We start from the raw sequence: 14547 nt of genomic DNA, 5'->3' as shown, positions 1-14547 counted from the left end.
GTGAGCAAGTTCGCGCATATCGTTGAATATTCTTTATTAAATGGTTCGATTTAATTTTTGTCATTTATCATGTGGCGACGAATTTCGTGCCGGTAACGAATTGCCCGACACTACTTGGCGAGATCCACGTCTTAGCCTTCAAGACAGTACCTAGGTGTTCTGAACAAATTACTACTTTCGAACGCTTCTCGTCACCCGAGATTTCGCTCGGTCACACGCCGATAGAAGTGTGTTCAACAGCACCAACTTTCACAGGCACAACAACGACCGCTTGACTGGTTTTAGCCGATGTGCTTGAGCTGTGTGCGCAAGCGATTGCTCGCAAAAATATCAATCCAAGGCTGGTTCTACTTGAATGTTTAAAAATTAGAATCGTTTGCTCTGCGGCCTAAAGAGCACGCTCGCGTCCTTACCAGACTTTGCTGGCCTCTCGTTGCACCAAACGCGAGTCTCTTGCGACCTGCACTATACAACGTAATGCCAAATTCCGGTTGGATGCGAGATTTTAATAGCACTGCGACAGAAACCGATTCGCGAGAACGTCGAGGCCCGGCCTGCCGGGGTCACACGAAGGCCTTGGGGCGGATGGCGAGCGACATGCCGTCTTCGTCCTCGCTGTGCGCCGTCACTTTGAGGTCGGCGTGGCTCAAATGATGAACCACGGCAGCGCCCACGCAGTCGCCCATCACGTTCACCACCGTTCGGAAGCGGTCGCTGCAGCCAAGAAAATTGCCGTCCAGGTTAGTCTCACTGTTTGCGATCCAGCACCAACTTGTGCGAAATGCGCACGCACGAACACAAGCACACACTCTTAACCAAGACACAGAAGAGATTGAACAAACGAAGCATGCACGTAATGGACCGTTTGGAACAACTCCGACAGTGCCTGTCGTAAACATGCAGTGTTACCCCGTACCTCGAAATCTGAGACTCGAGATTCCGGGCGTGCTACGGCAGTCTACCTTCTTCGCCTACTTAGAAGCAAAGATCATTATCATTCCATAAAGGGACCCTGGCATACAAAGGGCTATCACCCCCCTAAGGTGACCGCTGTGAATGGGTCGTTTCAATCGAAGCCTCATCTTTCCACGCTCCAGTACTGCCGGCTGTTGAATACCACAAGAAAAAGAAAATGGAAAATTATTGCTGTGCTAGGCTGTGTGCGCATAGACGAGAAAAATTATAATACGGAAGCTCGTAGCACCACACGTCCCTGGTCTTGTAGGTAAAGATAGAGGTAGAGAGAGAGAGAGAGAGAGAGAGAGAGAGAGATTGGTTAGAACCTAAGCCTGTTGACCGCACCGTCCGCAACTTTCTCGAGCAGCATCCACGTTAGGACCACCGCACAAGGACCTCCAGTAGTTAGGCATTACAGAAAAAAACATCACTATATGTAATGACATCACTAATTTATGTAACGCCGCAGAGGTTATACTTTGTTCACTAAGATGTAAGCTTAAACTTGTTCCCCAATATGTTAAACTTAGTGCATATATGCAGCATTGTTATTAATTCAGCTAGGGAACAACGGAAGACACCGAGTTAGAAGGCCACAGGACGAGCGCTCGTCCTGTGTCCTAGCTCGGTGTCGTTCATTGTTTTCTCGCTGAATTAATAAGTATGCACCCTTTCCATCTCACCCATCTTTCTATCTAACATTGGTACGTCCCGAGTTGGAATATGCTAGCATAATACTGGACCTTTGTAGAAAGAACTAAGTAAATAAAACTGAAAAATGCAGAGGCGTACTGCAAGGTTCGTTATGTCGAAATATAGGCATACGGATTCAGTGACTCAAGTGCTAACTCAACTAAATTTGCCCCAGCTTTCACTGCGGCTAAAGGTGACTAGACTAATATGTATTTATTTAATGAAACATAATTGTTTCAATTTTAACAGTATAAGGTATATATAAATCTGAGTGCCACGGATTTCAGTATCCGTTAGATCTACCCACGAGGACCAAGATATGCCGATACCTGCAAAGGTTGTCGCATTTAAGTACTCCCTCTCTTCAGAAACGATGGAAGATTGGAATGCGCTACCACATGACGTAACCGAAATTGATTCTCCAGAAACGTTTGAAAAATCGGTACTGGTTTTTTTATTCTTCTATGTAGCCACACTTAACATTATTGGTTTTCTTGTGCAGTTATGTAGGCAGCGTGTACACTATGACATGGTTCGAAATGGTTCTACGTGGTGTTGACAAGTTCCTGTGTATGAGGTTGAAAATTTGATGTGTGGCACTCCTGTTGTGGCTTGTGTTCGGAGCCTGTACTGCAATTCTCGTTTCATATATCAGCGGATATTCTTGTGTAAAATTGGCATTACTTAAGCAGGCGTGTTGCATTTTCTGGTTTGGTTTGTGTAGCGCTCGTGTCTGTAACGATCTTTTTAGATTATTTTATTATTATACCCCACCTTGTATCGGCCTTTGGGCTAACAGTAACGCGTCGTAAGTATTATACTTGTGCCGTTTTCTTGTCCTACTAGTGACATTTTCTTGTCTTAAATTCATTGAACAACCGTGAAAGGCTAGCTTATTCGAGGCCTTCACTGTTCGTTTGCGTTGTTGTATGAGCGATTGGTGTTGTCCTCTCTTTGCGATACATTAGATGTAATACATTTCGTGCATTTTGCGGTTTGACGGCAGGAGTAGCCTGACTCGATTTAGACCACGGTCTTATGACTGTGCGCGATTGACGAGCGAGAGGGTTACAGCGATCGTTGCAGCCTGCTCGTGGAGAGAGGGAAGAAAAAGGGCTGCACGCACAGAAACCAGTCGACAGTGGCGATGAGTCCGATGTCCTCGGCTGGCAGCCCGACGGCCTGCAGGACAATCACCATGGTCACCAGGCCCCCTCCTGGGATACCCGCTGCACCCACGCTGGCCACCGTGGCAGTCACGCTGCGCGCATTTCGTAGTTTAATGAATGAATGCAAGAATGAATGTATGATAGTTCCCCTAGATAATAGATTTCTGAGCTCATTAACAGGATCCTTCTTGTGATCCTTTATACACGTTGTGTAAAGGAAGAGTCTTGATTTCTCTCCTGCTGATTCCCACTACCTAAAGTGTTTACTTCGATACAAAAACTAAACAGAAATGTGCATTCACGGTGTGTGCAGTAAAACGCGAAGTTCTTAATGTTAAAAAAAGTAGTTTAAATTTTGGGGTCTTACGTGCTAAAACTACGAAGTGATTATGAGGCAAACCGTAGTGTGGTGTCCGGAATACCACCTGTGTTTTTTTAACATGCAGCTAAATCTTAAGTTCTTAATGTAATTGCGTTTCCAAAGAAAAGCAGCGGCGTTCTACAGTATACACGCGTAAACGCAAGCAGCAATAGAAGAGTTACGTTCTAATACAGGTTGATCGATTGGCACATTCGTTGGTTCGTTCACCTGTTCATTAAACTGTAGTAATAGCTCCAGAATCATACCGAAAGCCGTATATCACATAATCCAAGATCAAAAGTTGCACAATGGACGCATATAAAAAAACAAAGAACGTTAGCTCGCACTGTAAATGAAATTTTGAACGTAACTGCTAGCAAGTAGCTGCATATATGAGGAATACATTAAGTGACAAACACAGTCAATTGATGTCAGTGCATTGTCTTCGAATTGGCGATCATCATAATGTATAGTTGTACTGTCGTGAAAGCAAAGAGATTAGTGAGTTATTATTACTAATAGTTATTACTGCATAGTTGTAACTCCTTTAAAACAATTTCGCGAAATTTGCACTGCAGCGGGGCTTTCGGTGTTTTGCACGTACACCCCACTATTTGGCCGACGAAATGAAAAGCACGTTACAGACATGACCTTTCTTGTCATATTCACTCTCACGTAGGAAGGCTTATCCAGAATGCCGAGGGGACCATAGTAATGAAATATCCGACGCCTTTCCAGATTGTCCCTTACCTAGCATTTGAAAGACAAACAAGCGTCTAGTTTGCATCTGCAATTTTTCGGTCCATGTTAAAGAACTGCCGAATGAATGAATACGTGCTTTAGCGCCTGTTTTTGTTTTGCGCTCCTTTGTTTCTCGCTAACAAGTAAACGACAATTAGTAAAAAAAAACGTAACACTTTACTACACATAACTAAGCCTAACCTTTACTGACGCAGATCTAAGAAAACTGAGAAGGGTTTTAATGAGGGCTGTTTAATATCGAAACCCCGCAGGGGCGTCTGCGTCAGCAGGCGTTTGGTGTGTTGCGACACCACGTACCCGAGCACATGAGGGTTGGACCCTCCCGCGTGTAGCCACGCACGGCTTAGCCGTGTCTGTGGAAATGAGGATCCTGGGGGTTGAGCAGATGCCGGGTGTTTGGATCTTTAAGGCCCACCAAGGAGGCAACACACCTCTTCGGCCTCTGCTTCACATTGACGGTACTGCTGACCCACCTGGAGGAAACTGGCAGTCGCCTTTTCCTGTCCTCCTTTTCAATCTTCCTCTCTCGCCTTTTCATCTGTCCTGTCTTCTATTCCCTTATCACTTCAGAAATTCCGGGCGGCAAGGGTTAACCTTGTGTGGGTAGACAACCTTGGGTGTACCATATTTGTTTATAGTAGTGGCGTATAGCTGGCGTTTGCAGGACCTATCCTTTCCAGGTCCTGCATCGTCCCCTCGTTGGGCTCCATGGTGGATGGCTGGCGTTGCTGGCGAAGAATTCACCTTTACATATGGCAAGTTCATTCCCCCACTCTCTGATAGCCCTCAGAAACGAGGGCGCACCGAAGAAGTTGTGAAGTTTTTTGGTCGAAATATTGAGAATTTTCCATGATTTTATTACGTTAAAAAAAGAATGAAAATGCAGCGAGAATGATCGCGCTTTTTCTTGGTGCAAAAACACTGACTCCAGCTTACTAAGTTACTAGGGAAAGAATTCGCGATAATTAAAATTAGCATCTGCGCAGTCTTATTGACTTTCTTGGTTTAGAAAAATATGTTTGCTTGGGAATTTAGGCCAATAAAGCAGATATAGCGTAATAGATTAAATAGCAAGAACGCTTGGAGGTACACGCAAGAAGATGAGAAGAATCCGTGTACTACTCCTCGTTTCTGTGACAGATGAACTATCGCGGCGCCAGCTTTCTCTGGTGACTTTAATAAGAAACGCCCGCACGCAATGCACGCAACGACCATGGACATTTTTCTCTCTCCTTCTTTTTCTTTCTCTAAAGGGGATTTTTGGAATTGTCTTGTGTTGTGCGCTATCCGCAAATTTCCCCGAAAGTTTGGACGCTTAGTTGGATCGCGTTTGTGAGCTCTCTCGTGCGCTCGCAAAATGGCGTAGTTCGCAACAAACCATTACCCTCCGAGAACTGGATCAGGTTAATCGAGAGTTGTTATCTGAGTTTTATTTCTTGGCGACCGCGCGTTCGCCAGCACTTCACCGCTGGAATGCAGAGATCCTGCGTCGGGTGCCAGTGTGCATATAAGCGCAAAAGCGTCCCGCTGCGACTGCCGCTGCCGGTATAGAAAGCTTGCTTTCACGCGTTCACTGCGAGGAAGCACTTCCGAGAGCTGCACGGCTGGGTTAGTGCTCAGAACCCGTCGTCGTTTCTTGTCCGTTTTTCTGGCGTCGCAAAAACACGGGCGGCGGAGCAATGCGGTTCTTTTTACAACGCGAAAAAAAAAACGGGGGGGGGGGTGAGTGAGTGAGTGAGAGGCGCGGCAGCGATTGTTCGCGCAGTGCGCCATTCCCCTGCTTCTTTTCTACTATTACATTCTTTAACAGAAAAAACAATGGAAAAAAATAATAATCCTCGGCAAAGCGACGTTCCATGTTTGTGCATTGAAGTGGAGCCTTCGCTCCTCATCGGAAGGCGTAGTTCTCCCGAGGCGACGCCGGCGGAGAAACAAAAATGGGCTTGCTGGAGGAAAGGGCTGGCGGTGGGGATGGCGTCCTCTGCGCCCCCTAGGGAGAGATGCGCGCTTTTGCGACGCCGAAGCGCGACGTCGCTTGAGAGGTGCTCGTTGTTGCGAACGCTCTTTTCGCTTCCGGCGGCACCGTTCTACGGGCGTGGAAATCGCTCCGACTCCGTTAATAGGTCGTATTCAGCATCGGTGATGTATACGCAACAAGAAACTGCCATTACTACTGCATTTATGAGCGAGAAAGAAATCCTGTTGGTTTTTTTCGGCAGACGTGGGAAGTGACAAAGAAAGCCGCGTCTGATGCTGATAAGTAAATGTGCTCTTTTCAAATGTTTAATCTCCAGGGCTGGTAACATGCACCGCGTGATGTCTAAGTTTACAGTGAGCAATAATGTGGGAGGATTCACGTTTTTAACGACTCTAAAGAGGTCATCATAGGTGGTCTGCTTTAACTTTACACCGCCTCGACAAATGGCGCTAGCATTCTGAGAACGCTACACTATTGGTTGAAATGTCGATAGGCTCCATGTTGCACGCAGTGACGCAGGGATGTTTAAAGAGCTGGTTATGCTAAGCTCGTACACTCATGTGACACACCGGCAACATTATTAGTTTGCTGGTAAAGACAAGGTACATATGTACTATGTAAACAAAGTGTACGCCGTAGAGTCCAACACAAGAAAACTTGAAGGTAGGATATAGCAAAAAAAAAAAAAAAAATTAAAGTGAGCATGAACGTGTGCAATCACTCTCGTCTAGTCGTTACTCACTGACATGAATTGTATTCGCGGGCAAAAAGACTTTTGAAGTCATTATTGTCGGCTTCAACAAAGCTTATGCGATTGCGAGGTTCGTCGTATTCATAAAATTATGCTGTCAATTCCGTTCACACACGGCACGGAATTGGGTTGGCCGTCTCTGCCTACACGAACAGATGGCCGTAGCAAACCATATTCCTGACGTCAAATTTTATATCCTATCTTTGCCAATACCCATTCAGGACACAGCTGCCGTAGGTGAATTGGCAGCACAGCGCAAGCCTCGTGTACGAGTTCGGCCGCGACTTGGGCTGCGTCGTTATTTTCGCCATTTCCTTTCGCATTTTAAACGAGTTGAGCGCTGGGCTAGTTGGTATTTTGACATGATAACCATGTTGAAGTATAGCGCAACGGGACGGCACCACAGAAAGGAAGACGAACACAGGCGCAACAGATGCGCCTGTGTTCGTCTTCCTTTCTGTGGTGCCGTCCCGTTGCGCTATATTTCAAGATGGTTCCTTTCGTACTGCGTCAGAAAAATTCACTGAAACATACGACTGTTTCTTAGAATTTAAAACGGTTTCTCGTATGTTTTTTTCTTGGCTTAATTCACTCCCGCAATGCCTGCTGGTTTGTGTGGTAGTTACTGCATGAAGTCCATCCACTGACTTCCCCTGATTGTTCGTATACTTTGGTACTTGCTCATTAATCAGAACGCGGTCCGTTATTTAACAAGTGCAGCTCAAAAGCCACAGCAGCAAAAGTCGAAATGTAATTGGCAGATGTTAACACACTTTCCCGCCGTTCGTCTCATAATATTAATTGTACTCGCAGCTCGGAAATGGCTGCCTGGATTCGTTAACTACGTATGACTGCACTGCAGGAGTGGGCAATTTCTGCGCGCGCTGAGATCGTACCTGACGGCCAGTACTCGGCCAATGTCCATGTCGACGCCGTGCAGCTGTGCCAGGAAGACGGCGGACACGGCCTCGTATAGTGCCGCGCCATCCATATTGACCGTGGCGCCGACGGGCACCATGAAGCGCACCACCCGCGGGTCCAGCATAACGCGGTCCTCCAGCGTCGCTATAGTCACGGGGATTGTCGCCGAACTGGGCATTTTTATGGACGAGGGGCAAGTGGAGGTGGCGTGTTCCAGCCGCTGTCATATACGTGCCGTTCGGATGAGGTCAAACGGCGTCGAAAATACTTCGCATTGACGTGTATAAGATGCGACGTGAAAACATGCAAGATACGGCAATGCGAGTTTCTGTTTTAGGCTCCGGGAGCTATGACATGTCTGCAGACAACCCCTTTGCTCGCCTTCGAACTCATCTTTCAGAACCTTTATGTTCGCGGATGCCAGGCTTTTTATATCTTTTCAGTATTTCATTGATGGGAATAAAAAAAAAAGAAAAACTCAGTCATCAAAAAACCCGGTCGTTATTTGATGACGCAGAAAGAAAGGTGACATTCTGTCTCAACGTTTTACAAGCGCGACATGCTTGTAGTATACTTACGGGGACAAATGGACGCCGCACGCAAGCGCTCCCACCAACTACCAGCTGGGGTACTACAGTATATAGTTGGCTATAGCGCGCATCATTTGCCCTTTTTCGCGCTAGAAGAGCACAGGTAAAATTTTCTTTTCACGCGTTTTCTTTTACAGCAGGAAATCGGGGAGCGTGCCTCGAGGAAGTGCTGATGGCCATTAGGGCGGGGGTGATCATGGCCCTGGCGAAGGAGCCGAGGCCTCGACGCACGAACAGCAGGTACACGGCGGTCAGCACGACGAACAAGTGGACGGCAAGCCCCGTGAGCACGGTGACCACGTAGAGGCCCAGTTGTGACAGCACGCGGCCCAGATCGCCCGTGGCAAGAATGCGGTGTGCAATCAGGAATCCTACACCTGCCGGGCAGTACCTACGCGTGCGGCGATGGCGGGGTTTGCGAGTAAACGTTGAGGTGAAGTGCTGTCAGGATGGACGCCAAAGTAATTGCTACCATATTATCCGAAACGTAAGCCCAAAATAAAATGCAAAAAAAATTGTGCAGTTTCAAAGCGCTCATTGGAATCCATGCGAAGCGAAGCTTCAGTTAAGCTGTGCGCATTAAATCCTATTCTATAATTTCATCCTATATATTTCAAATCCTATAATTTCAAAGCGAAGCTTGCTTATCGAACCTTCCCGGACTTTCCTGACCGTGGCTCCTGTCTTGCCGAATAGGCGCGTGCCTCGCGCTGCGTAGCACGCGCCACTTTCCACTGCAGGCCGCGGACGCCGCAATGAAACGGGAAAGACAATCGTCAAAACTTGTACCTCTGTCTTTCGCACCGTCAGACTACCAGCATAGATCTGGCAACGTTGTTCTTCTCTCGACAAACATCGCCTTCGCCATGGTGACGTCACTGCGTCGATATCGGCGATGTCACGAGGATGAAGGCTATGTATGACGCTCGTCGAGAGAATAATGGTGATGACAGGTGTACGCACAAAGAAGTGCGAACACACATCCAGCTACATATAAAGATTGTGTATCTTTTGTGCCACAGTGGCGCGTACGCATTCTGGAGGATTGGCCGAATGGGCAGGCATACAGTGGCACATATCGAGTGGATAAATTAAAGAATATGCTGAATATAACGCGTTATTCCGTTAAAACGTCGGTGTGATTTGATATATCTATTAGCCAACAATACGTGGTCAGGTTTTATCAAGGATTTTCTTTTTTATTACGCAGAGCAGAGGTGCGCGTACTCGCACTACTTTGTCACTCAGCATAGGACGGTTCTATAAGCCCGTTTGTACGAGCATTCTACACACATATGAACTTCCTATGTAAATTCAAAAATATATAATGACTCAGTAGCAGACAGCAGATAGCAGCCACGCCAAAGCCATGAGGTTAAGCAAGAAAAAACTCGCTTTAAACGCAGTGGACGGATAGAGCGCTCAACCAAAATTTGGGGTGTCTCAACGTCACGGGTCCTGTCTCCCCCTTCTTGCCATGTGTCAGGCGAGTTGACTCGGTGCATTACCGCACGGTTCCGCCGTGTCATTCAAGTATACTACCGTGGGCGCGCCAAAAATCAGCTCAAAGCAGCATGTTTGACCCTTTTCCTAGCTACTACATGAAGAAATATGTAGCTTCTCCACTCTATGGTACCATAGGAAGGAGGCGATAGAACCCGCAGTGACAAAGAGTACGGTTGCAGGGCTAATTAAGGATTTTGTGGTTTTACGTGCCAAATCACAATCTGATTATGTGGCACCCATTAGGGCTAGTTAATTTTACATTATATAATTACACTCGAGAACGTGGGCAGAAGTACGGCCGTGGGCGTAGCTAAATTGATAGAGCAACGCGCACGTCGTGCTCAGGTTGCGGGTTCGGCCTCTACCGGCGGTAAATTTGTGTTGTCATAATTTACATTTCATTTGTTTAAGGAATATGAAGTTTACCTTAATTTACACCAAATATTTTATGATTAACAGAAGGAAAACAAAAGTTGCTGCTCGTTCTTATTTCGCTATGTTGGCGTTTTACGTTTAATAAAATCGAGCCGTTTTGCATTTGCCTTAATCTTCACGCTCATGCACAACGCTCTGTATACTGCGACGTTTCTCGTTTTCTGTTACGATGTACGTTACTTCCGTATTACTGTCTATATTGCTCGTTTTTTTTTTACGCATTCTCCTCCTGTTCAGTGTTTCCTCATCCGCGAAATGTAACCGCGCAAGCAATGCAGCCCCGTGCAGTGTTCGTTATGACAGCAAGGCAATGGTGGCGGCGTTCACAAAAAATTACCGACGATTACGTTACTTCCTAATGCGAAATTTGAGCGCAGCAAATAAGCTGTTTCACCTTTTCGATAGATTGAGGCAAAGAAATCGAGCAACACATGTATGCGCTATCACAGAATTTTTTTTTTATTTTTCACACGTATTCCTTTAACAAAGACTCCACTAACAGTTCTTGACAGTCATGAAGGAAGCTTTGTGGTCGGAGAAATAGACTGATATATGTTCGACTTGGTACACCAATGCTTGATTCTCAAAGACGAGATCTATACAAGTGCCTCGCGAGGTTGTCACAGCCGTGGGACGCGTTACGAGCGAGAGGAACGGGATGTTCTCCCGCATAAGTGTTAGGAAATGGCTGTTTGGCTTTATGTCAAGCCGCCACCGATCTGGCTCTCTGATTGCCACCGCGCAGGGCGAACGGCAGCGGCAATTTCGGCTCGGGCGGTGCACATATACAGATCCGCCGCCACCGATCTGGCTCTCTGATTGCCACCGCACAGGGGTTGCATTGGAGGAGGAGCGAAGAAAGGAATTAAGTTCGAGCCGGCGCTTTGACAACCGGAGACTCGCAGGAAGAGGGGGGAGGGGGGCGGCGTGTACACCCAGCGGCAAACGATGGGGGCAGAAGCGCGCGCAGCAAGCGGACAACACGATAAAGGGAGGAGGGAAGAGATAGCAGCGACTGACTGATGCCGCTGACGCCGATAGTGAGTCAACCCCAGCTGCGGAGTTGGTTTCAGGGACAACGCCGCCGATGCCGACACAAACAATATGATACCCTCGCTTCCGCAGCGCTAAGAACCAGGTCTAGCCGTGGGAAGGTGGTCACGTATTCGTCGACGTGCCGGGGCCTACGTGAAATAACCGGCGCGTCGGCAACTGAAGAGCACCCTATCCGCCACACAAGAACGGGGGTGGGGGGGGGGGGACCCTTTCCTACTCTTTCTGCATGGCGGCGACGGTGTTCTATGCAGTCACGTTATCTTGACTCTCTAGCGGCGTCAGCGGCATCCAGCGGTATCAGTCGGTCGCTGCTAGCGCTGGGGGGATGAAAGGGGGGCGGAGCTGGTTACGAGGCCGACGACAACGCCGACGACGACGCGAAACCCAGGAACGGACGCCAAAGAGCTGCGCTCTAAAAAGAAATATCACGCCGGGTGAAGGCGTTCGTTAGCGACCTCGTTAACCGCCTGGTTCAAGTTTGCGCACTGTTGCTCAGAATGCGTTGTTCTGAAGCTGAGCAACTCTGAATGCGTTTCTTGTGCCCACCGCGAATCTAAGAAGACCTCAGTAGCCCGAGTGAAAACAAACGAAACGCGTCGGGCCTAAGCGGACTCCGCGACGCTTCGCTCACTGACCACATGATGATTCGTATGAGGCTCATCATGATGTCGGTGATGCTGACGACCAGGTCGTGCATGGGCCGGTTTCGCTCGCCGGTGGACGCGATGATGGCGCCCACGAAGACGGCGAACACCAGAAGGCCGAGCACGTTGGTGCCCTGGGCGCGCTCCACCACGAACTCCGGCTCCTCCTCGGTGATGTCTGCGGCACGCCTGCTGCTCAGATCGGTGCCCTCGCCCCTTCGACAAGTTGAGGTGCCAGCTTTTGCAGCGTAATTATTAAAGATAGCATCGCAGACGCGCTCGAGTGCTGGTCGCCCTGGTGGTATGCGGAGTCGTTTATAAACCGAATAAATGGATGAAATAATAAAAAAAAACGAACGAATACACATACAAATCAACAAAATCTACAAGCTATCCTTTTTGCGTTCTTAGTGTCTGTACCTATTGATAATATCAATTCCTTCTACTAGTGGTGGTATTGCGCTCTTAAACTGAACTCGATTGCACGCGACAAGCTGGTTCACTGTCAGTAAATTCAAGTACGAATTCATGGACCTTCCTCTATCTTGCGGGCTGCCGGGGAACTCACTTATTCAAGCACACTTAGGAAACTTCGTATAAACACTACCGCCTAATTTTTACTATTAAAATTAAAATGTATCATGCCAGCTGTGATCTAAATAGTTTCCCCCTCTCTTTCTCTTCCCCCCCTTTTTTTTTGCCAGCCGCTTCATCTCGCTCTTCCAATCATCACTTCCTCCAGCAGCGCCCCGCCATTGCTACTCACCACAATTGGTTACTCACCAAAATCTGTTAGCTCACTGCTATTATTGCGTGTAACGTTTTAAGAGCTAGACGTAAAAATTATTTATTCTTGCGCTGCCGTTTCCTGAAGCACATTGTACAGCACTCTACAGGGCATTAATTCTGTGCAAACAATTCAGGGGTGTCGCTGCAAAGACAAGGCGCACTTACTGCTCGAGTTGTCATCTGGCGGAACTGGAATTATCGCCTTGGTGGACCACTGTGGAAGAGAAATTGAGGATTTCAAATGTCTTCCTTTATCATTTGCGCCTGCGTTAACATAAAGATAACTTGAAAACTTACGGAATAAAGGGCAGCTTCTATGATATTTGGTGGAATCATGTTCCTGCACGAAGTTGCAACGAAATGCGTCAGCCACAGCATGACTTTGCGCACTGTGAGCAGCACTCGCCAGGAAAGGGCAGCTACTGGTGCCGGGGGCGTTTTCATCGAAACACAATTTAAAGACTGAAGTCGAAACAAAACCGAGGCTGTGCAGCAAATGAAACTGTTCACAAACAAAACACATTTCTTTGCGGTTGCCGTAGTCTTACTCAATTGTCGATCGCTTAAGCTTTGGTGCTATCAGAGTACTTCCATGTTGTGCTATTCTGAAAATGTCAAATGCCGCCGTGTTGTTAAATTTGCCACCTTGTCATTCGATTGGCTCACAGGGCAGCTACAATCTCTGTGATTGGCCCAAAACGCCGAGAAGGTAGAATCTGAGAACATGGCCGAATTCGACAGTGTCCAGAATAATAGAGTTTCCTACAAAAATTATCAGAGGGAACTCCAACGCTGTGATTGTTAGGCTAGCATGAAAACGATGGGTTGTGCGTAAATATTCGTGCTTGTGGATTCAGACAATTTTGTGAAGTTAACTTTTACGTTTCATTTTCCAAATTTACGAGCAACCATTTTTGCTCCGCGATCGTTCATTTGTATTTCATCCCGTTACCTCGAGCACAATTTAAAACAAAGACTGTACCGCGTCTGCGTATATGTCAACAATTTCAACTATGATGCTAAACGCAGCAGTGCCGGAGTTGGATTTATACGATGTCTAAGCGTTTTATCGTAGGGCCGGTACTGTAAGCACGCTTTCAAGAGTGCCTATGCGTATTGACCCACTATATAGCATATTGGCTAGTTGCCCCAGAGTTCCACTCTGACAGTAAACTTATTTGGGAAGTGCTCGAAGTCAGCGAGGGGTCGGTGGGACGCACCTGACGATGTCCATGATGGCGTCGGCCAGGTAGAAGATCCTCTTGGGCGGCGCCTTGGCTAAGTCCACGCTGGAGTGTACGCCGGGCCGGATGAGAAAGACAAGCGCCAAGCCCTCGATCTCGGCGATCACCGTGGTCGCCATGTAGTAGATGAAGGCCCGCCTTCCCAGACGACCGGCCAGGCGGAGGTCGACGCCGCCGATGGCAGCCACGATCGAGGACGTGATGAGCGGCATCACGCACAGCTGGAGCATTCGCAGCAGCATGTCGCCCGGGAACGCCACGTACATCAGCTGCGCACCACGGCGAGTACGAAAAGTATCTGCCTCCTTGTCTAGTTTAACAAACGACACACAAACGTCTGTGGTATACAGACCTCGAACAAATAGTGGCAAACAATACATCGGCCATCAGATTATGCTTTTATGTTATGACTAGCCTTCTATATAATTGAGATGGCAAGAACGTCTACGTGCCGCCGTTTAAAACAAAAGATACAATCCTTGCTTATCATATAGATTGATGTTGCTGCAGTCACATATAGCATCGCTCCTAACTTCTAAAAACAAAATTGTATTTCATTGACAATTCACGTGCAAATGTCATGTTCTCTAATTTTCTGTAATGCTTTTGCAAGCAATGTTGCATCACGTCAATTGATTTTTTGGGGTCAGTTATTCCCTTAAGAGGTATACCCTTATGCTTATGGCGTTTC

General features: G+C 47.4%; 1 protein-coding gene across 1 annotated transcript; it reads right to left on the bottom strand.

Moving 5' to 3' along the window:
• Positions 1 to 344: 344 nt before the first annotated feature.
• Positions 345 to 14135, bottom strand: LOC126539633 (excitatory amino acid transporter 3-like). The gene is made up of 8 exons (XM_055075329.2): positions 13833 to 14135; positions 12910 to 12952; positions 12778 to 12826; positions 11815 to 12001; positions 8318 to 8573; positions 7568 to 7812; positions 2777 to 2911; positions 345 to 714 (listed from the first exon to the last, which is right to left on the bottom strand). Exons 1-8 carry the CDS (start codon positions 14120 to 14122, stop codon positions 564 to 566), a joined length of 1356 nt encoding a protein of 451 aa, XP_054931304.2. The 5' UTR covers positions 14123 to 14135; the 3' UTR covers positions 345 to 563.
• Between the last annotated feature and the right edge of the window lie 412 nt (positions 14136 to 14547).

Source organism: Dermacentor andersoni, chromosome 11 (assembly GCF_023375885.2).
Source record: "Dermacentor andersoni chromosome 11, qqDerAnde1_hic_scaffold, whole genome shotgun sequence".
NCBI classification, from domain to species: Eukaryota; Metazoa; Arthropoda; class Arachnida; order Ixodida; family Ixodidae; genus Dermacentor; species Dermacentor andersoni.
Note: the sequence above shows the minus strand (reverse complement) of the source record. Positions and strands in the feature narration are given on the sequence as shown.

Coding starts and splice junctions, on each gene's coding strand:
- LOC126539633 (XM_055075329.2), bottom strand. CDS start 14,122: ATGTACGTGGCGTTCCCGGGCGACATGCTGCTGCGAATGCTCCAGCTG. Junction 12,827..12,909: donor TAGAAGCTGCCCTTTATTCC/GTAAGTTTTCAA, acceptor TCTCTTCCACAG/TGGTCCACCAAGGCGATAAT. Junction 715..2,776: donor GCCACTGTCGACTGGTTTCT/GTGCGTGCAGCC, acceptor TCTTGGCTGCAG/CGACCGCTTCCGAACGGTGG.